General features: G+C 47.1%; 1 protein-coding gene across 1 annotated transcript in view; it reads left to right on the forward strand.

Annotated features, from left to right (window-relative positions):
• The window catches only part of col9a2 (procollagen, type IX, alpha 2), a 159022-nt gene that overhangs the window by 119170 nt on the left and 16966 nt on the right, over positions 1 to 22886 (forward strand). Inside the window, exons 14-17 of the mRNA XM_068011034.1 lie at positions 4148 to 4192; positions 5893 to 5925; positions 7087 to 7233; positions 12477 to 12531. Coding sequence (XP_067867135.1) covers positions 4148 to 4192; positions 5893 to 5925; positions 7087 to 7233; positions 12477 to 12531 — 280 coding nt within the window. The remainder of the gene's footprint in view (positions 1 to 4147; positions 4193 to 5892; positions 5926 to 7086; positions 7234 to 12476; positions 12532 to 22886) is intronic.

Below are 22886 nucleotides of genomic sequence, written 5' to 3' on the forward strand. Positions count from 1 at the left end.
CTTGTGTCGCAGCTGTGAGCGACCTGTTGGTCTCGTGCCAATAGCAAGCCTGCCACAGAGATTGTCTTTGGGGATGCGACCATTATCCATTTCACGCACACATAGAGTCATAGAGAGTCATAGAGTTATACAACACAGAAACAGGCCCTTTGGCCTATCATGTCTGTGCCGACCATCAAGCACCTAACTATTCTAATCCCATTTTCCAGCACTTGGCCCTTTGCCTTGTATGCAATGACGTTTCAAGTACTCATCTATATATATATACACGACCCAGCCAATGCAGTTACCGCTGATTCAAGAGGGCAAACATGCTAGGGATCCCTGCACGCTGGTGTACTTCCATATTCGGCACTGTGTCCTGCCAGGAGATGCCCAATATTTGTCTGAGGCAGCAGAGGTGGAAGTTGTTCAACCGCTTTTCTTGGCTTGCATAAGTTGTCCATCCTTCGCTACTGTAAAGGAGGATGCTGAGAACACAAGCCTGGTACACACAAATCTTTGTATTTTCGGTTAGTTTTCTATTGGTCAACAGTTGTCTTCTCAGCTTTGACATGACAGCTGCAGTCTTGGCAATCCTGGTACTGATTTTGGCTTCAAGGGACAGATTGCTGGTGATTGGTGATCCAAGGTACGTGAAACTGTTGACGACCTCCAGAGTGAGGTTGTCCATGTTGATGGAAGGTGGAGTCTCTATGTCTTGGCCCATAACTTTGTTCTTCCTGACGCTGATTGTCAGTCCAAACTCCTTGCAGGCCCAGGAGAAGCGATCTACAAGCTGCTGCAAGTGAACTTCATTATGGGATGTCAGCACAGTGTCATCAGCAAACAGCAACTCACGGACTAGGACTTTATGCACTTTAATCTTGGCGCGCAGTCTTCCAAGCTGAACAGCTTACTGTCAGCTCTGGTATGCAAGTGGACACCCCCATCTGAGTTGCCAAAAGTGTACAATAGCAGCATGGAGAAGAATATGCCAAAGAGAGTTGGTGCCAGGATGCAGCCCTGCTTTACCCCTCTGCTGATGATGTTGCTCCATTGGAACTGACAGAACTATGCAAAGGATCTAGAAAACAGGATCACGGTCTCAGAATAAGGGCTCGGCCATTTAGGACTGAGCTGAGGAGAAATGTCTTCACTCAAAGGGTTGTGGATCTTTGGAATTCTCTATCGCAGAGAGCTGTGGCTGCTCCATCGTTCAGTATATTCAGGACAGAGATCGATAGATTTTTGGCTACTGAGGGAATTAAGGGATATGGGGATAGGGTGGGAGGTGGAATTGAAGGAAAAGATCAGCCATGATCATATTGAATAGTGGATTAGCCGGGCAAATCTGTTAATGGATAAAATGACAGAAAATCATTGGGAAGTGCTCAAAAGAAGAATTTAATATAATACAGACCAGGTTTATACCTCTGAGGAGAAAGGAGAGACGACACCCAAGAATCCAAGGGGACAGCCTATTTGCTGTAGCAGTTTGAAGAGTCTGTCTCCGCTGACAAGATCGAAGGCCTTGGTGAGGTCTAGAAAGGCAATGTCGAGTGGTCTGTGCTGTTTGTGGCACTTCTCCTGTAACTGCCAAAGTGAGAAAATCATGTTGCTTGTCGATCTGGCAGCTTTGAAGCTGCACTGAGACTCAGGATAGATACGTGACACCAGGGTCTGCAATCTGGTCACAGCAACCTGAGCAAAGACCTTCCCCACAATTCGTAGCAAGGAGATGCCTTGGTAATTGTTGCAGTCACTGCCATTCCCCCTTATTATTGTACAAGGTGACGATGTTTACATCAGGTATGCCTTGAGGTGCAGATCTTTCCTTCCAACAGAGACACAAGCGTTTCTGGAGATGCTGCAGCAATGCCGGTTAGAGTACCTGCTCATTAACCCGGCTCCCTATCTTCTGCCACTCAGCTAATTTCCTAACAGGTCAATATTCAATACGATCATGGCTGATCTTCTACCTCAACTTCCCGCCCTATCCCCATATCCCATAATTCCCTCAGTAGCCAAAAATCTATCGATCTCTGTCCTGAATATATCAACGATGGAGTAGCCACAGCTCTCTGCGATAGAGAATTCCAAAGATCCACAACCTTTTGAGTGAAGACATTTCTCCTCAGCTCAGTCCTAAATGGCTGAGCCCTTATTCTGAGACTGTGACCCTGTTTTCTAGACTCCCCAGTCAGGGGAAACATTTTCTCAGCATCCACCCTGTTAAACCCCTTGGACATGTTTCAAGGAAATCGCCTCTCATCCTTCTAAATTCCAAGGAATGACAGGCCCAGTTGCTCAATCTCTTCTCATCAGACAATCTCCTCATCCCAGGAATCAGTCTAATGAACCTTCATTGCACTCCCTTCAAGGCAAGTATATCCTTCCTTAGGTAAGGAGCCCAAAACTGTACAGAGTACTTCAGGTGTGATCTCACCAAGGCCCTCTACAATTGCAGTAAGACTTCTTCACTCTTCTATTCCAATTCATTTGTAACAAAACCTAATATACCATTTGCTTTCCTAATTTCTTGCTGTATCTGCATGTTAACTTTCTGTGATTCATGTACAAGAACACCCAGGTCCCTCTGAATGCAAACATTTCCCAGTCTGTCACGGTTTTAAAAATATTCTGCTTTTTTATTTTTCCTGTCAAAGTGGAGGACTTCACATTTCACCACATTGTACTCCATCTGCCATTTTATGTCTCATTCATCCAACCTGACTATATCCCTCTACTGCCTCTTTGCATCCTCCTCACCGCTCACTTTCCCATCTAACTTTGTGTCATTAACATACTTTGATACATTACACTCAGTCACCACATCTAACTCATTAATATAGATTGGAAATAGCTGAGGCCCAAGTACTGATCTTTGTGCTACCCCATTCATTACAGCCTGTCAACCTGAAAAATGATCCGTTTATTCCTACTCCCTGTTCTCTGTCCATTAACTAATCCTCAATCCATGCTGATATATTACCTTCAATCCCATGAGCTCTAAGTTTGTGTAATAATCTCTTGTTTGTCACCTTATCGAACACTTTTTGAAAATCCAAATGCATCACATCCACTGGTTCCCTCTTATCTATCTTACTAGTTACAACCACAAAAAACTCATTAAACTTCTGTTTCAGAACCTGTGTTGACCCTGCCTAATCATGTGTTGATTCTATAAGTTCTCTGTCACCATATCCCTAATAATAGATCCTTGCATTTTCCAAACTACTAATGTCAGGCAACTGGCCTGTAGTTCCCTGTTTTCTCCCTTCCTCCTTTCTCGAATAGCAGTGTTACATTTGCTACATTCCAATCCATGGGGACTGTTCCAGAATGTAGGAATTCTGGAAAATGAAAACCAATGCATCCACGATCTCTGCAGCTACCTCTTTTTAAGCCCTAGGATTTAGGCCACCAGGTCCAAGAAATTTGTGACTTTTACTGTGGAAAGTCTCTGTTTCATCCCATTGAAGTCAGCCTTACCTAAATCTAGAATCTTAGTAGCTGATTCACCTTTCTCCCTTTCAAACACTATATTAAACTCGATCGTACTATGATATTAGATAAATGTTCACGAACTGTTAACCAAATCTGGCTCATGACTCATCACTAAATCTAATATGGCATGCCCCCTTGTTGGTTCTAGGCCATATTGCTCCATGGTATCACTCCTTACCTCTGTGATCTCCTCGAGTCCCACTACACTCCAAGATATCTGCCTCCTGAGCATCCCCAATTTTAATTGCTCCAGTATTGGTGGCAGGTTCTAAGCTCTGGAATTCCCTCCAGTCTGTCTGCATCTCTACTTTGCTTTCCTCCTTTAAGATGCTCCTTAAAACCTACCTTTTTGACCAAGCTTTGGATCAGCTGCCCTAATATTGTTTTCTGTTGCTCAGTGTTAGTGTTATAATGCTCCTGTGAAATGCCTTGGGATGTTTTCCTGCATTAAAGATGCCAAACAAACACAAGTTGTTGTTGTTGTTGACTGTCTCTTTCTGGCTGAATGTGTTGTGTATCTTTATCTGTGTGTGTGGGAGAGAGAAGCTGGGGACTTCCTGACGGTTGCTCGTTCTTTGTTTTACATTCTTAACATTGCAAAGAACTGGTTGGTCTGATTTATACCAATAAATGTGACTGTTTACATTGTTTATTGTAGGGTGACCCTGGAGTGGAAGGCTTGGATGGCGATAACGGTGAACAGGTAACATCCAGTGGGATCGTACACTTATTTTCAATCAGTCAAAGTTTACAGCACACTTGAATTAATTGTCCCTGGTTCTGAAGCACTGGTGATGTGTACACAACCCACCCACACCAGGAACCAGACTGCAGTGATGGTGAAATCAGTCCTTAACTGTAGCTGGTGTTAGCTTGTGCCGTACCTAAGTAACCGGGAACATGTTGCAAAGAATGTCTCAATTGTCCCCTTATCCCTCAAGTAATAAATGAGATGACAGGTTGGGTTCAGGCCCAGAAATGTTGTTTCAGTGTCCAAGATTTTGTCCTTTTTTTTCACTTTATCAGTCTCAGGCCAGGCCTCTCAGTAGCTGTGAGATCTCCAACTCCCATCCAATGGGGGATTTAGTGTCTGAAAGGAATTGTTTCTCTGTGTGAATTAACCACTTAATAACCGAACCAGCAGGCCAGCTCCAGGATATCAGGGAATCAGCTCCACCTGCAGAAGTGCAGTGAAGCAGAAAGCTTGCTCACCTGAGCCCCAGGCCGAGGGACCCTGTACCCAGCCCCGAGCCCTAGGCCCAGGGACCCTGTACTCAACCCCAAGCCCCAGGCCCAGGGACCCTGTACTCAACCCCAAGCCCCAGGCCCAGGGGCCCTGTACCCAACCCTGAGCCCCAGGCCTAGGGACCCTGTACCCAGCCCTGAGCCCCAGGCCCGGGGGCCCTGTACCCAGTCCCGCGCACCAGGCCCTAGAGACTCTGTACCCAGGCCCAGGGACCCTATACCCAGCCCCGCGCACCAGGCCCTAGGGACTCTGTACCCAGCCCCAATTCTCAGGCCCGGGCAACCTGTACCCAGCCCCAAGCCCCATGTCCAGGGACCCTGTACCTGTACCCAGCCCCAAGCCCAGGGGGCCTGTACCCAGCCCCCAGCCCCAGGCCCAGGGGCCCTATACCCAGCCCCAAGCCCCAGGCCTAGGGGCCCTATACCCAGCACCAAGCCCCAGGCCCAGGGGGCCTGTACCCAGCCCCAAGCCCCAGGCCCAGGGGCCCTATACCCAACCCCAAGCCCCATGCCCAGGGACCCTGTACCTGTACCCAACCCCATGCCCAGGGACCCTGTACCCAGCCCCAGGCCCAGGGACCCTGTACCGGTACTAAGCCCAAAGACCCTGTACCCAGCCCCAGGCCCAGGGACCTTGTACCCAGCCCCAGGCCCAGGGGCCCTATACCCAGCTCCAAGCCCCAGGCCCAGGGGCCCTATACCCAGCCCCAAGCCCCAGGCCCAGGGGGCCTGTACCCAGTCCCAAGCACCAGGCCTAAGAGCTCTATACTAAGCCCAGACCCCAGACCAAGGCCCAGAGTTTTGGAGTGCTCCTTTTCACTGCACTGACAGAGAGGAGACCTCCAAGGAAACACTCCTCCTCAAAAGCTCTGCTTCAGAGCAGCAGGTCGCCTCTGCTGTCAGTTGTGGGTCCTCTGGAGGCCTCGGGAACACTAGGTCCAGCTATCAGGAGTCTGACAAATACACTAATTAAACGCAGAGACCAAACTGGGGATGGATTTGCAAAATCAGTATAATCTGAGTCCTCTACACCCCCAGGCACTGTGTCCAGTCCAGTCCAGTCCAGCTCCAGTTTGCTGTCTATCTGATTTAACTGTTGGTGTTGGAGTGATGTTGAATTGTTTGAATCCAGCTAACAATCTCACTCTTCCCTCACAGGGAGACTCGGGGGAGCCCGGAGTGAAGGGACAGGTCAGTCTGATCACAATCCAAAACCTTGGCTACTTTTCTAAAAACTCGTTTTGTACATAGTTAATATTTAGCCTGGTGTTTATTTCAGACAGGTTTATAAAGTCTGGCTCCTGCATTGTAACTAAAATGTTAATTACTAATTGTTGGAGAAAAGTCCAGATTATGCCCAATTATTCAACAAATTCTCCGGACGCAGACGTTGAGAATAAACACTTTATTCATGATATCATGGGGATCACACCTTACCTAAAAGCGGTCCAGTGCTACTCCACACAACAAAGGATATCCACAACGGATATACAGTTACTCAGCCCATCCCGGCTGGACACAATCCAATCAGAATGGTTATTGATTACATACATTACACATAGTACCAATTAGATTACTGATTAGGCATCATGTGGCAACATGATCAGCTCATGCCAGCCCTGATCACCAATTGATGAGCTCAGGCCCTATCAATTATCCTGGAGTCTTCCAACTGTCACTTTTAATTAGGCCTGCATTCCTGAGGGTTTCGCACAGTCTGCAGTTACACAGATAAGAGGGGCCCACTTTTGGTATCTGTGCCATGCTGTTCCAAGCTCCAACTGTGAATTAACTAATCTGTCCCACAATGCCTCGGATCAAATACTCCATTTTGTACCAATATGTAGCTATACTTTCAACTTATATATGAAAGAATATATGTATACGTATTCACTAGGATTATATTAATCTACTTACTCAAATAACAGTTATAGAAGCAAAAGCTCAGCAAACTTCTCCCACATTAATGAAGTGTTAATGAGTCTATCTCAGTCCTTGTGGGTACTAGGTGACGACTGCATCTGTTACCTTGTGTGAGAGCTCGTAAATCCTGCTGTGATCCTGGTCAGGGAGTGCTGCTGGATTATTTGATCATGGGAGGCAGTACGCCTGAGGATGATTCGTTCCTCTCCCAATGTCCAATCAGTGACATCTCTGGCAGGGGTCAGGACGGGAGCCGTGTGTGTGTGTGGAGAGATGGGGTATTGGGTTGGAGGGAGGGGTGGGGGAGGTATGTTGGGGTTTGGGATGGGGTGGTTGGCGGAATGCATGTGGGCCAGTGGGGTGGGGTGGGTTTATCAGCCGTGCTGCCAGCACGCTGACTGGAATCTAACCTTGTTTGTTTCCCTGCAGCAAGGTGTGACGGGGGAGCCGGGCTATCGAGGCCCCTCTGGTAACCCCGGAGAGCCAGGAGCTCAGGGTCGGACTGGATTGCCAGGCCCCCGAGGTCCCAATGGAGAGCGCGGTGTTACCGGAGCGACTGGTCGTCAGGGAATCGCTGTAAGTATCTCCACAGTGTTGAACAGTGAGTGGTCTCATAAGATCATAAGAAAATAGGAGCAGGCTATTGGCTGACGAAAGAGCAGAGGTCAGGGACCAGCTACAACAGGCATAGACCCCCAACACACAACCTACAAACATGGTCAGCTCTCAATGCCATGCTACTTCTTGGTGAACTGTGAGGAGGATAGTCATAGACTCCAAGAGGACATAGACAGCCTGGTGGAATAGGCAAACAGATGGCAGATGAAATTTAATGCAGAGAAGTGTGAAGTGAATCATTTTGGTAGGAAGAATGCGGAGAAGCAATATAAAATAAAGGGTACAATTCTAAAAGGGGTGCAGGAGCAGAGGGACCCGGGGTATAGGTGCATAAATTGTTAAAGGCGGCAGAGCAGATTGAGAAAGTGGCTAAAAAGGCATATGGGATCCTGGGCTTTATAAACAGAGGTATAGAGTACAAAAGCAAGGAAGTTATGGTGAACCTTTCTAAAACACTGGTTCAGCCTCAAATGGAGTATTGTGTCCAATTCTGGGCACCACACTTTAGGAAGGATGTGAAGGCTTTAGAAAGGATACAGAAAAGATTTACGAGAATGATTCCAGAGATGAGAGACTTCAGTTACGGGGATAGATTTGAGAAGCTGGGGTTCAGAAGATTGAGAGGAGATTTGTTAGAAGTGTTCAAGATCATGGTGGGTCTGGACAGAGTAGATGGGGAGAAACTGTTCCCATTGCCGGAAGGGTCGAGAACCAGAGGGCACTGATTTAAGGTGATTGGCAAAAGAACCAAAAGTGACACAAGGAAAAGATTTTTGTGCAGCGAGTGGTTAGGATCTGGAATACATGGCCTGAGAGTGTGGTGGAGGCAGATTCAATCATGGCTTTCAAAAATGGAATTGGAAAAATCACCTGACGGGAAAATATTTGCAGGGCTACGGGGAAAAGGTGGGGGAGTGGGACTAACTAAATTGCTTTTGCAGAGAGCTGGCATGAGCTAGATGGGCTGAATGATCTCCTTCTGTGCTATAATCGGTGAAGCAAAGTTTTCTGAGATTGACAGAAGATCAAATACTCACTTCTGTTAGTTCACACATTCATTCTAGAATCAGAGAGGGCTGTTTGTATTGGTTCAAACTCTGACCTTTTGCCTTTTGGACCAGTTTCAAATCGACCCCAAACTGATGAGATGCACATCTGCTCTTTCTGTGAGCTGATGTTTCAGCTTCTCAGCCCAGTTACAAGTGTAGGGGTCCAAGGCATAAAACCAACCTGCACTGTACCTGCCCTGGGAGTGTTTGATAGGACAGTGTAGAGAGACCTTTACTCTGTATCTAACCCCGTGCTGTATGGCCCTGGGAATGTTTGATAGGATAGTGCAGAGGGAGCTTTACTCTGTATCCAATCCCGTGCTGTATGGCCCTGGGAGTGTTTGATAGGATAGTGTAGAGGGAGCTTTACTCTGTATCCAACCCCATGCTGTATGGCCCTGGGAATGTTTGATAGGATAGTGTTGAGGGAGCTTTACTCTGTATCTAACCCCATGCTGTATGGCCCTGGGAGTGTTTGATAGGATAGTGTAGAGGGAGCTTTACTCTGTATCTAACCCCATGCTGTATGGCCCTGGGAATGTTTGATAGGATAGTGTAGAGAGAGCTTTACTCTGTATCTAACCCCATGCTGTATGGCCCTGGGAATGTTTGATAGGATAGTGTAGAGGGAGCTTTACTCTGTATCTAACCCCATGCTGTATGGCCCTGGGAATGTTTGATAGGATAGTGTAGAGAGAGCTTTACTCTGTATCTAACCCCATGCTGTATGGCCCTGGGAATGTTTGATAGGATAGTGTAGAGGGAGCTTTACTCTGTATCTAACCCCATGCTGTATGGCCCTAGGAATGTTTGATAGGATAGTGTAGAGAGAGCTTTACTCTGTATCTAACCCCATGCTGTATGGCCCTGGGAATGTTTGATAGGATAGTGTAGAGGGAGCTTTACTCTGTATCTAACCCCATGCTGTATGGCCCTAGGAATGTTTGATAGGATAGTGCAGAGGGAGCTTTACTCTGTATCCAACCCCATGCTGTATGGCCCTGGGAGTGTTTGATAGGATAGTGTAGAGGGAGCTTTACTCTGTATCTAACCCCGTGCTGTATGGCCCTGGGAATGTTTGGTAGGATAGTGTAGAGAGAGCTTTACTCTGTATCTAACCCCATGCTGTATGGCCCTGGGAATGTTTGATAGGATAGTGTAGAGGGAGCTTTACTCTGTATCTAACCCCATGCTGTATGGCCCTGGGAGTGTTTGATAGGATAGTGCAGAGGGAGCTTTACTCTGTATCCAACCCCATGCTGTATGGCCCTGGGAATGTTTGATAGGATAGTGTAGAGGGAGCTTTACTCTGTATCTAACCCCATGCTGTATGGCCCTGGGAGTGTTTGATAGGATAGTGTAGAGGGAGCTTTACTCTGTATCTAACCCCATGCTGTATGGCCCTGGGAATGTTTGATAGGATAGTGTAGAGAGAGCTTTACTCTGTATCCAACCCCATGCTGTATGGCCCTGGGAGTGTTTGATAGGATAGTGTAGAGGGAGCTTTACTCTGTATCTAACCCCGTGCTGTATGGCCCTGGGAATGTTTGGTAGGATAGTGTAGAGGGAGCTTTACTCTGTATCTAACCCCATGCTGTATGGCCCTGGGAGTGTTTGATAGGATAGTGTAGAGAGAGCTTTACTCTGTATCTAACCCCGTGCTGTATGGCCCTGGGAGTGTTTGATAGGATAGTGCAGAGGGAGCTTTACTCTGTACCTAACCCCATGCTGTATGGCCCTGGGAGTGTTTGATAGGATAGTGTAGAGGGAGCTTTACTCTGTATCTAACCCCATGCTGTATGGCCCTGGGAATGTTTGATAGGATAGTGTAGAGGGAGCTTTACTCTGTATCTAACCCCATGCTGTATGGCCCTGGGAATGTTTGATAGGATAGTGTAGAGGGAGCTTTACTCTGTATCTAACCCCATGCTGTATGGCCCTGGGAATGTTTGATAGGATAGTGTAGAGAGAGCTTTACTCTGTATCTAACCCCATGCTGTATGGCCCTGGGAATGTTTGATAGGATAGTGTAGAGGGAGCTTTACTCTGTATCTAACCCCATGCTGTATGGCCCTGGGAATGTTTGATAGGATAGTGTAGAGGGAGCTTTACTCTGTATCTAACCCCATGCTGTATGGCCCTGGGAATGTTTGATAGGATAGTGTAGAGGGAGCTTTACTCTGTATCTAACCCCGTGCTGTATGGCCCTGGGAATGTTTGATAGGATAGTGTAGAGGGAGCTTTACTCTGTATCTAACCCCATGCTGTATGGCCCTGGGAATGTTTGATAGGATAGTGTAGAGGGAGCTTTACTCTGTATCTAACCCCATGCTGTATGGCCCTGGGAATGTTTGATAGGATAGTGTAGAGAGAGCTTTACTCTGTATCTAACCCCATGCTGTATGGCCCTGGGAATGTTTGATAGGATAGTGTAGAGAGAGCTTTACTCTGTATCTAACCCCATGCTGTATGGCCCTGGGAATGTTTGATAGGATAGTGTTGAGGGAGCTTTACTCTGTATCTAACCCCGTGCTGTATGGCCCTGGGAATGTTTGATAGGATAGTGTAGAGAGAGCTTTACTCTGTATCTAACCCCGTGCTGTATGGCCCTGGGAATGTTTGATAGGATAGTGTAGAGAGAGCTTTACTCTGTATCTAACCCCGTGCTGTATGGCCCTGGGAATGTTTGATAGGATAGTGTAGAGAGAGCTTTACTCTGTATCTAACCCCGTGCTGTATGGCCCTGGGAATGTTTGATAGGATAGTGTAGAGAGAGCTTTACTCTGTATCTAACCCCGTGCTGTATGGCCCTGGGAATGTTTGATAGGATAGTGTAGAGAGAGCTTTACTCTGTATCTAACCCCATGCTGTATGGCCCTGGGAATGTTTGATAGGATAGTGTTGAGGGAGCTTTACTCTGTATCTAACCCCGTGCTGTATGGCCCTGGGAATGTTTGATAGGATAGTGTAGAGAGAGCTTTACTCTGTATCTAACCCCGTGCTGTATGGCCCTGGGAATGTTTGATAGGATAGTGTAGAGAGAGCTTTACTCTGTATCTAACCCCGTGCTGTATGGCCCTGGGAATGTTTGATAGGATAGTGTAGAGAGAGCTTTACTCTGTATCTAACCCCGTGCTGTATGGCCCTGGGAATGTTTGATAGGATAGTGTAGAGAGAGCTTTACTCTGTATCTAACCCCGTGCTGTATGGCCCTGGGAATGTTTGATAGGATAGTGTAGAGAGAGCTTTACTCTGTATCTAACCCCATGCTGTATGGCCCTGGGAGTGTTTGATAGGATAGTGTAGAGAGAGCTTTACTCTGTATCTAACCCCGTGCTGTATGGCCCTGGGAATGTTTGATAGGACAGTATAAAGGCAGCTTTACTCTGTACCTGAATTCTCTTCAGTAATGAGCTCTAGCTTCTTAACTGATGTATGGCATAGCCCCAAGTTAACTGTGAGTCAGATATGGCCATGAATTGTTCAGATTATGTAGGTGCTGTGAGCACGACCCCCATTTCCTTAGGAACACACATGCTTGGCCTACTCTAACTGTTAAACTGTGAAAGTGGATGAGCTGCTTTACAACTCTAGTCAATAACATCTTTTAGAAAGGTTTTCTACTCTGCTCCCAATTTCAGGAGGATCCCATGTTCCTGGATTATCACAAATAGTTGCATTACCATTAATGGCCAGTTAGGGGAGGTGCTGAGCTTATTTTTGATCCACTGTGCCAGCAGTGCCACCTGCAGTCTGTTTGTGGTGCTGCAAGCTGAGTGTCTGACCACAGAACCCTGAGAGATGGAAAAACTCTTCTATTTTGTGAGCCAGTTTCTTTCAAACTGGACTTGCAAAATGTGAAAACCATGGGAAAGTGACAATGATAGACTAATTATATGTCACAGAGAAAGGTAAAAATTGTGGAATATGCTTGTTTCTGTAATAAAGTATTAAAGGGCTGTAAGTGAGCCCTGACTGTAAAGATGGAGTGGGTCAGGTTCTGGTCTACTCAGTCCAAGAGGACGAGGCTCCTAAACTGTTCAACAAAGAACAGTACAGCACAGGAACAGGCCATTGGGCCTTCCAAGCCTGCACCGATCATGATGCCTGTCTAAACTAAAACCTTCTGTTCTGTCCCCTTTCTTTCTACAGGGACGAGATGCAGGAGATCAGCATATTGTTGAGGTGTGCTTGAAAATGATGCAAGGTCAGTGCTGAGAGACAGTTCATTATTGAAAATGGTACTAAAAGATACTGAGTATTGCTGGGCAGTGCCACATATTAACAGTGTGTGTCACTGATTATCGGTGTGTGCGCAAGTGTTACTGTCAGTGTGTGTGTGTCTGAATCCCAACTGACTAGCTTTTAGCCCTCTGTTCACCACAACATTTCTGCAGCTACTGATTTGCTCAACCGTGCCCTCACCTCCACTTTTGATGCCTGAGTCTCCAATAAAACCATTACTCTCTCTTGCCCTGGCCATTTGCCCTGGCACGGCCCTCATCTCCGCTTCCGTAAATCCATGGGACACAGACTTGAAAGGATATGACGGGTAACTGATTTAGTAAACCACCGCCAGGTCTGGTTGGACCACATAAAACACTGTCAGGTGCTGTTCTTCTCTGCTAAAACTGCTCACTATTCCAGGATTATCCTGGAATGCTGATGTATGGCATAGCCCCAAGTTAACTGTGAGTCAGATATGGCCATGAATTATTCAGATTATGTAGGTGCTGTGAGCACAACCCCCATTTCCTTAGGAACACACATGCTTGGCCTACTCTAACTGTTAAACCGCGAAAGTGAATGAGCTGCTTTACAACTCAATTCAGTAACAGCTTTTAGAAAGGTTTTCTACTCTGCATCCAATTTCAGGAGGATCCCATGTTCCTGGATTATCACAAATGGTTGCATTACCATTAATGGCCAGTTAGGGGAGGTGCTGAGCTTATTTTTGATCCACTGTGCCAGCAGTGCTCTGTTCCACTGCAAACCATCTTAAACTGCTCTCCCCTCTCCCCTCCACCCTCACCTCCAATAATGTGTGAGGAGCTCACGAACTTCTTTGTCACTAAGATTGAGACCATCCAATCAGCTGCCTCTGCCGCTTCCCTCCTTTCCACTAGCCCACTGGACCAAACTTCCTCTAAAACTGCCCCCTGCCCTCGCCCTGAACTCTCACCTTTCTCGAGTTTTTCTCCTATCTCCCCTCATGTCCTCTCCAAGCTCATCTTGTCACTGAAACCCACTGCCTTCTCCCTCGATCCTATTCCCACTAAACTGCTGATCATTGAAATTCTCCTCCTGATCCCCATGTTAGTCAATATTATAAATGGTTCTCACTCTTCAGGTGCTGTCCCTCTCTCCTTTAAATCTGCTGTCATCACCCCTTTCCTCAAATAAAAAACAATCCTTGACCCCACTGTCCTTGCAAACTACCCTCCCATCTCCAACTTCCCTTTCCTCTCCAACTCCTTGAATGTGTTGTCGCCTCCCAAACCCATTCCCATCTTTCCTGGAACTCCATGCTTGAATCTCTCCAATCAGGTTTCCGCCCTGCCACAGTACTGAAACAGCTCTTATCAAAGTCATAAATGACATCCTGTGTGACTGTGACAAAAGTAAACTTTCCCTCCTCGTCCTTCTCGACCTACCTTCAGTCTTTGACACGGTTAACCACATCATCATCCTCCAACGCCTCTCCATGGTCATCCAGCTGGGTGGGTCTGCTGTCACCTGGTTCCATTTTTATCTAATCAAAGCCAGAAAATGACCTGCAATGACTTCTCATCCTGCTCCCGCACTGTTACCTCTGCTGTTCCCCTAAGGATCTATCCTTGGCCTTTTCCTATTTCTCGTCTACATGCTGCCCCTTGGCGACATCATCTGAAAGCACAGTGTTTGTTTTCACATGTATACTGACGACACCAGGTTCTACCTCACTGCCACCTCTCTCTCGACTCCTCCACTGTCTCTAATTTGTCAGACTGTTTATCCGACATCCAGTAATGGATGAGTAGAAGTTTCCTCCAGTTAAATATTAGGAAGAGTTTAAGACAGTCTCTTTGCAACCGTGGTGTCACTTTTGACTTCAAGATGAACTTCCAACCACATATTCGTGCCATCACTAAGATCACCTATTTCCACCTCCATAACATTGCCCAACTTCGCCCTGCCTCAGCTCTTCTGCTGCTGAAACCCTCATTCATGCCTTTGTTACCTCTAGACTTGACTATTCCAAAGTACCCCTGGCAGGTCTCCCACATTCTATTCTCCGTAAATTTGAGGTCATCCAAAACTCTGCTACCTGCATCTTAATTCATACCAAGTCCCAATCTCCTATCACCCCTGTGCTCACTGACCTACATTTGCTCCCGAGTCAAGCAACGCTTTGTTTTAAAAATTCTTGCCCTTATTTTCAAATCCCTCCATGGCCTCACCCCTCCCTATCTCTTTAAATTCCTCCAGCCCCACAACCGTCTGAGAAATCTGCACTTCTCGAATTCTGGCCAATTGACCATCCCTGATTTTAATTGCTCCACCATTGGTGGACGCGCCTTCAGTTACCTAGGCCCCAAGCTCTGAATAACCCTCCCTACACCTCTCCGCCTCTCCATCACACTTTCCTCATTTAAGATGCTCCTTAAAACCTACCTCTTTGGCCAAGCTTTTGGTCACGTGACTTAATATCTCCTTATGTGGCTCGGTGTCATATTTTGTTTTATAATGCCCCTGTGAAGCACCTTGGGATGTTTTATACATAAATATTGGTTGTTTGTGTGTCACTAAAGAAAATAAAGACTTGCATTTATATAGCACCTTTCCCAACCACTGGATGTCCCAAAGTGCTTTACGGCCAATGAGGTACTTTTACAGTGTAGTCACTGTTACAATGTAGGAGACACAGCAGCCAATTTGTACACAGCAAGATCCCACAAACAGCATTGTGATAATGATCAGATCATCGGTTTCAGTGATGTTGATTGAGTGATAAATATTGACCACGGGACCAGAGAGAAGTCCCGTGTGCTTCTTTAATATAGTACCATGGTATCTTTTACATCCACCTGACAGGGCAGACAAGGCCTCAGTCTAACATCACATTTAGATGACAGCATCTCCAACAATGCAGCACTCCCTCAATACTGCACTGAAGTATCAGCCACGATTTTTATGTTAAAGTCAGTGAATGAGACTTGAACCCACAACCATCTAACTCAGAAGCTACCAATTGAGCCACGGTTGACAAAGCTATCAAGACTGCTTTCACAGCCACATCTCTTTACTCAGCAACTGTCTCCAGCTCTGACTTATTCCTTGTGAATTCCAGCTGAAATTCCACTCTTCATGTTTTGGATCCACCCATGATTACAGATATCTCTAAGGTCTTCAGCGTTCCTTAAACCAATGTTCTCACCACATCCTGAGACCACTCTCAACACCATGCGTCACCACATGGACTCTCTCAATCTCTCTCTCTTAAGCAGCACCAACTCACTCTATCTCAAAGCTGCCCTGGTCTGCAGTTTTATTTTATCCTTCATCTCATCCAGCGCTATAACAGAAAACATCTTATCTTCCTTTCAGGTATGAAGGATCACAAGCTTCAACAACTCATGGCTACCAACCCCTCCCTCTGGATCTGCCTTCACCTCCACTTCCCTCTGACCCCATCCCTTCTTCCAATTTCATCCCTTGTTGTGTATTCAAGCTACCCTTTGACCTTCCGCTCTCTGACCCTGAATGATCTGTCCCCAGCAAAGTCCTCAGCTTCATCCCCTTACCTCCCGACCTCAATGAATTTCAAGGTTGGCACAACATTGGGCTCTTCTTCCATCGCCTTTGTCCCCAGGACAAGTTCCTTAGCCAGGAGTCCTCCCCCACCGCCCCCCCCCTACACAGTGGACCCTTTTACCCATCTCCGGTATTCTCCCTCCACTTGGACCCCTCCCTCTGGCCCCTTAGCCTCTCTAGATCTTTTCATTGAGAATTGTCAGCACGATATTGGCCATCTTAATTTCTCTGCTCCCCTCACTCACTCTAACCTATCTCCCTCTGAACTTGCAGCACTCCATTCTCTCAGGTCCAACCTGAATATTGCTATCAAACCTACTGACAAGGTTGGTGCTGTTATTGTCTGGTAAACTGACCTCCACCTTGCAAAGGCCGAACGCCAACTCTCCAACACTTCCTCCTACTTCCCCCTGAACCATGACCCCACCATTGAACATCAAGTCATTGTCTCCAGGTTGTTACTGACCTCATCTCATCTGGAGATCTTCCCTTCACAGCCTCCTACCTCAAAATCACCCAACCGTGACTAGCCCATTTCTACCTCCTTCCCAAGATCCACAAACAGGACCTGCCGTTTCAGCCTGTTCCTGCCCCACTGAACTAATTTCTTCCTATCTCAACACTTTTTTGTTCCCCTTGTCCAGTCTCTTCCCACCTACAACCATGACACTTCTGACGCCCTCCGTCAGTTTTAGTTTCCTGGCCCTCACCATCTCACTATAGGCGTCCAACCTCTCTCCACCCCCAACCCCACCAGGACAGTCTCCTCTTCTTCTTTGAATGGAGACCCAACCAGTCCCCATCCACCACCACCCTCCTCTCCTGGCTGAACTTGTTCTCACATTGAACAATCTCTCTAACTCCACTCACTTCCTTCATATGCTATGGGTGCCTGCATGGGTCCTAGCTATTCCTAACTTTTTGTGGGATATGTGGAACATTCCTTGTTCCAGTCCTACTCAGGGTCCCTCCCCCAACTCTTTTTCCAGTACATTGATGACTGTATCAGTGCTGCTTCCTGCTCTCACCATGAACTGGAAAGTTTCATTGACTTTGCTTCCATTTTTCACCCTTCTCTCACTTTCACTTGGTCCATCTCTGACTCTTCCCTTCCCTTCCTTGACTCCTCTGTATCCATTTCTGAGGATGGGCTATCGATCAATATTTGCTATCAGCTCACAGACTCCCACAGCTACCTCGACTACACTGCCTCACACCCTGCTTCCTGTAAGGGCTCTATTCCATTCTCCCAGTTTCTCTGTCTCTGTCGCATCTTTTCTGATAATGCAAAAGTCCATACTAGCACTTCTGATATGTCTTCCTTTCTCCTTCTCATTGTGGTTGACCGGGCCCTCGGCCGTGTACATTCAATTTCATATACTTCTGTTCCCACCCCTTCCCCTTTCTCCCAGAGCCATGATAGGGTTTCACTTGTCTTCACCTTCCATCCCACCGGCCTCCGTATTCAACGGATCATCCTCTGCTGTTTCAGCCATCTTCAGCGTGATTCACCGCCAAATACATCTTCCCCTCCCCCCACTTCAGCATTCTGAAGGGACCGTTCCCTCCGTGACACCCTGGTGCACCACTTAATCACTCCCCTTTCCATGCAAGCACTAAAGATGTATCACCTGCCCTTTTACCTCTTCTTTTCTCACCGTCCAAAGCTCCAAAGCCCCAAACACTCCTTCTAAATGAAACAGCAATTTTACTTGTACTTCCTTCAATTTGATATGCTGTATTCTCTGTGTACAATGCAGCTTCCTCTATGTTCTCAGATTGGGTGACCGATTTGCGGAACACCTCCAATCATTCCACAAGTGTGACCCTGAGCTGCCGGTCACCTGTCATTTTAATCCCCTGCTCCACTCCCACACTGCTCCAGTGAAGCTCCTTGTAAGCTTGAGGATCAGCACCTCATCTTTTGATGAAGCACTTTACAGTCTTCCAGACTTAACATTGAGTTCAACAACTTCAGGTTCTAACAACAATTCACACAATACAACTCAGTGACACACAACACACACAAACATTAATAGGCTGACTATTGGTAAATCACGAGGACTGGATGAGATGCATCCAAGGATACTGAGGGAAGAAAGGGTGGAAATTGGGAAGGCACTGGTCACAATGTTCAAATCCTCCTTAGATACATGGGTGGTGCCAGAGGACTGGAGAATTGCAAATGTTTCACACTTGTTCAGAAAAGGATATAAGGATAAGTCCAGCAACTACAGGTCAGTCAGTTTAACCTCAGTGGTGGGAAAACTTTTAGAAATGATAATCTGGGATAAAATTAACAGTCACTTGGACAAACCATCCTGACTTGGAACTATATCGCCGTTCCTTCACTGTCACTCCCTTCCTAACAGCATTGTTGGTGTACCTACCCCACATGGACTGCAGCCTTTCAAGAAAATGGCTCACCACCACCTTCTCAAGGACAATTAGGGATGGGCAATAAATGCTGGCTGAGTCAGTGACGCCCACATCCCATGAATGAATACGAAAAGTGGATTAATTAAGGAAATCCAGCACGGATTTGTTGTGCTTAACTAATTTGATTGAGTTTATGATGAGGTAACAGAGAGGGTTGATGAAGGTAAGGCGGTTGATGTGGTGTACATGGACTTCTGAAAGGCGTTTGATAAAGTGCCACATAACAGGCTTGTCAGCAAAGCTGAAGCCCATGGAATAAAAGGGACAGTGACAGCATGGATATGAAGTTGGCTGAGTGACAGAAACAGAGTAGTGGTGAATGGTTAGGAGTCAGTATTAGGACCACTGCTTTTCTTCATCTATATTAATGACCTAGACTTGGGTGTACAGGGCACAATTTCAAAATTTGCAGATGACACTTGGAAATATTGTGAACTGTGAGGAGGATAGTGACAGACTTCAAGAGGACAGAGACAGGCTGCTGGAATGGGGGGACACTTGGCAGATGAAATTTAATGCAGAGACATGTGAAGTAGTAAGAAAGAACGTGGAGAGGCAATATAAAATAAAGGATACAATTCTAAAGCAGGTGCAGACGCAGAGGGACCTGGGGGTATATGTGCACAAATCATCAAAGGTGGCAGGGCAGGTTGAAAAAGTAGTTAAAAAGGCATACGGAGATCCTAGGCTTTATAAGATTAGATTAGATTAGAGATACAGCACTGAAACAGGCCCTTCGGCCCACCGAGTCTGTGCCGACCATCAACCACCCATTTATACTAATCCTATGCTAATCCCATATTCCTACCAAACATCCCCACCTGTCCCTATATTTCCCTACCACCTACCTATACTAGTGACAATTTATAATGGCCAATTTACCTACCAACCTGCAAGTCTTTTGGCTTGTGGGAGGAAACCGGAGCACCCGGAGAAAACCCACACAGACACAGGGAGAACTTGCAAACTCCACACAGGCAGTACCCGGAATCGAACCCGGGTCCCTGAAGCTGTGAGGCTGCAGTGCTAACCATTGCGCCACTGTGCCGCCCTCACAAATAGAGGTATAGTGCACAAAAGCAAGGAAGTAATGGTGAACATTTATAAAACACTGATTCAGCCTCTGGAGTATTGTGTCCAATTCTGGACACCACTGTTTGGAAGGCTGTGAAGGCTGAGAGGGCGCAGAAAAGATTTACGAGAATGGTTCCAGAGATGTGGGACTTCAGTTACATGGATAGATTGTGAAGCTGAAGTTGTTCTCCTTAGAGAAGGTTGCGAGGAGATTTCATGGTGTTGTGTTTACACCGGGTTGCTGAATATTTGTATATCTGCTTTATCTCAGAGCAAAGCAGATATCACACTTGTATTAAATCAGCAACTGGTTTATTACAGTACTTTAAAATATCTCAGCACTTACAAGATCTCAGTTCAATGCCTTCTCAGAAAAGTCTGTCTCTTTTAGTTTCAGTTTCAATGAGGCTTAAACAATCAAACAAAGTGAACACTGATCAATGGACAGACTAATGCAATCAGGGTCTGGACAGAGTAGATCGGGAGACATTGTTTCCATTGGCAGAAGGGTCAAGAACAAGAGGACACTGATTTAAGGTGATTGGCAAAAGAACCAGAGGTGTCATGAGGGAAAACTCTTTTACATAGCGAGTGATTAGAATCTGGAATGTACTGTCTCAGAGTGTGGTGGAGGCAGATTCAATCGTGGTTTTCAAGAGGAAAGTGGATAAGCATCTGAAGAGAAAAGATTTGCAGGGCTACGGGGAAAGGACAGGGGAGTGGACTAGCTGAGTTGCTCTCGCAGACAGCCGGTATGGACACAGATTTTAAGGGACCGCAGTGGACGGGAATGGAGGCATTGGGGGGATATAAAATCAAGACATGACATGTTGGACAGGAAGTCTGGCATCCATGGTGGCAAAGATGGAGGGCGGAGGTCCAACGTCATTGCAGTGGCAGGTATTTAAGACAGTTAAGAGGCCAATTGAATGCAATTTTATGGAGTGGATTGAATTTTATAAACACCATACTGGTCTCATGGGGCTTCAGAGGCTTTGCCTCCTTTAAGGAGGTGGCAGAGCATGGCTGGCCGCAAGGAGAGGCCATCAGGAGGGAAACCATTTAGGGTCTGGAAGGGCCACGAATGGAGTGCTGTGCACAATGTGTCAGGAGTGAGGGGAAGGTTGGTTTGGGAGCCATTACAAGGAGGGCAATAGGAAAATGACACCTATGCAAGGATCACAAGTGGGAATAACAAGAGAGAGACACTAGCAAAGAAAGACTGCCTTCAGGGAGAGGCTACCTACCATGGCCGTCGTTCATCCAAGCTTTGGGGACCCTGTTGAAGATGAGTTGGAGCAAAGCGAGAAAGGGCCAGTTACCTGCAGCTGTACCACCACAACCTGTGAGGGTCAGCAGCGGTTGATGAATGCTGGAGAAAGTCATGGAGGAAAGAGAGAGGGAGCTGCCCCAAGCAGGGTGTTATGGACTGCAAACATGTGGCTATCAATCTCCTGAACACCAGCCAGTGGCCTTGATCATCAGGTAGGGCATCCACTCCCTCAATGTACAACTGGTCTGCGACCACCGTAAACAGACTCTGTAGGTCTGTGCACATCTACGGGACGTTGCCATGGTGCCTACACGTTGAGACAGTCCCAGGTGTCTGAATTTTCCAGCCTCCCTCCAGCCTTCAGGGATGGATCCTTCAAGACATGGGCTACCCACTGAGGACATGGTTGCTGAAGATAAGATTCAGGCGCCTAGATTGGTCCAGTGGAGCTCTTCAGTATACCCCGGCGAGGGTCTCCTGTATCATGGTGGTTTGCTGTGCACCACACGACCTGACCCTTCAGAGGGGGGGAGCCAATGAGCAATGAGAGGCGCACTGCCTTCTTAAATGATGAGGATACGGAGGTGAAGATGGGCAAACCAGGCCAGATGGAGAACCCCAGGGACAACAGGAGAGTGACCATGAGAGATGTACTAGGGAGGCTCACGATGCCCTTATACATTCATGTTTCCTTTGATACTTACTGCCCCTTGCACCTTCACCAATAAAGACCCACCTTTATGCAGCCATGTTGACCCTTTCTTAAGGATGCAGTGGCTGATTGGACATTTGTGCAGAGCAGATCTGAAAAGACTCCAGAGTTGACCCCTTGCAGCATGTTTGATTGCCTCCAGCCTTTTCATAGAGGCTGGGATGCAGCAAAGGGCCAAGTCCTTGACGGAAGATAAAGGTAGGGTGTCCATGCTTAGCAAAGACAATTTATCTATATTCAGACTACAGACTGCAATTTGCATTTGAAATATACACTTGCCCGTGATAACCCTGTGCTTCTCCGTCCACTTCTTAATTCTCCTTCGTGAACTTCTATGCGGTGCACCCCTTGCACTGTCAGATGAGATGAAGGCTGACCTTGTGACTTGTAGCTACGGATGACCTTGGCGGTCATCCTCTGGATGCCTTGGGCCTAGGGGGCCCCAACTTGGTGAGGGCCTCCTGCACAGAAGCAGTACCTCTGTTGGCAGGGATGAAGGAGGAACTGGCAGCTGCCCGCGTCAGGAGCACCCCCAGCTGCTGGAGGCAGCTCCTTCCTCCCCCTCAGAGGTGGCAGTCTCCCTCCCCCGCAGTCTCAGAGACTGTCTGATTTAGCCTGTATGAGAGAACAGAGAGATGTAAGGTTCATTGTCTGCCCTCCTGCCATAGCACATACCCCTATAATGCAAACCCTGTGGGCATCGGATGCCTGTTAAGCAGCATGGCTCCATTGCTGCCGATGCAGTCTTGTGCCCCACGGTGACCTTACTCACTGTCTTGGGAAGGTGCCCCTGTCTCTCGGTCCACAATGATCCAGCCATCCTACGGTCCAGCCAACTCCATGGCCTCCTCCTCCATCGGGGGTTAGTTCATGGAGAATGGGCAGCACACGGCTGCTCTATGAGATTGTGTGCGATCTTCTCTTGCAGACAGTAGGAAGAAAGCTGCTGGTCCCCCAGCAAGATCAATCCCAACACACAGGCTGCTGGTAGTCCAGTTGCCACTGACAGGAGCATACATTCACCTCCTGCATGTGTTTCCTTTCCAGGGATCGCACAAGATAGCGCTATGACAGGGGGCCTCCTTTCAGGGCCACCTCGCTATGCTGCTGCCAGTCATCTTGCATCCCCTGGCCCTATGACCACATCTGGGGGATTAATTTCTCTCCTCTCAATTCTCCATCCTGCTTTGCCAGATGCAAGATCCAAGAGACATTAAAAAGTACTCACTTTCGCAGCCGGCTAAGGTTGTTGAGCTGCTTGAGGCACTGG

This window comes from Heterodontus francisci, chromosome 31 (genome assembly GCF_036365525.1).
Source record: "Heterodontus francisci isolate sHetFra1 chromosome 31, sHetFra1.hap1, whole genome shotgun sequence".
Lineage (NCBI taxonomy): Eukaryota > Metazoa > Chordata > Chondrichthyes > Heterodontiformes > Heterodontidae > Heterodontus > Heterodontus francisci.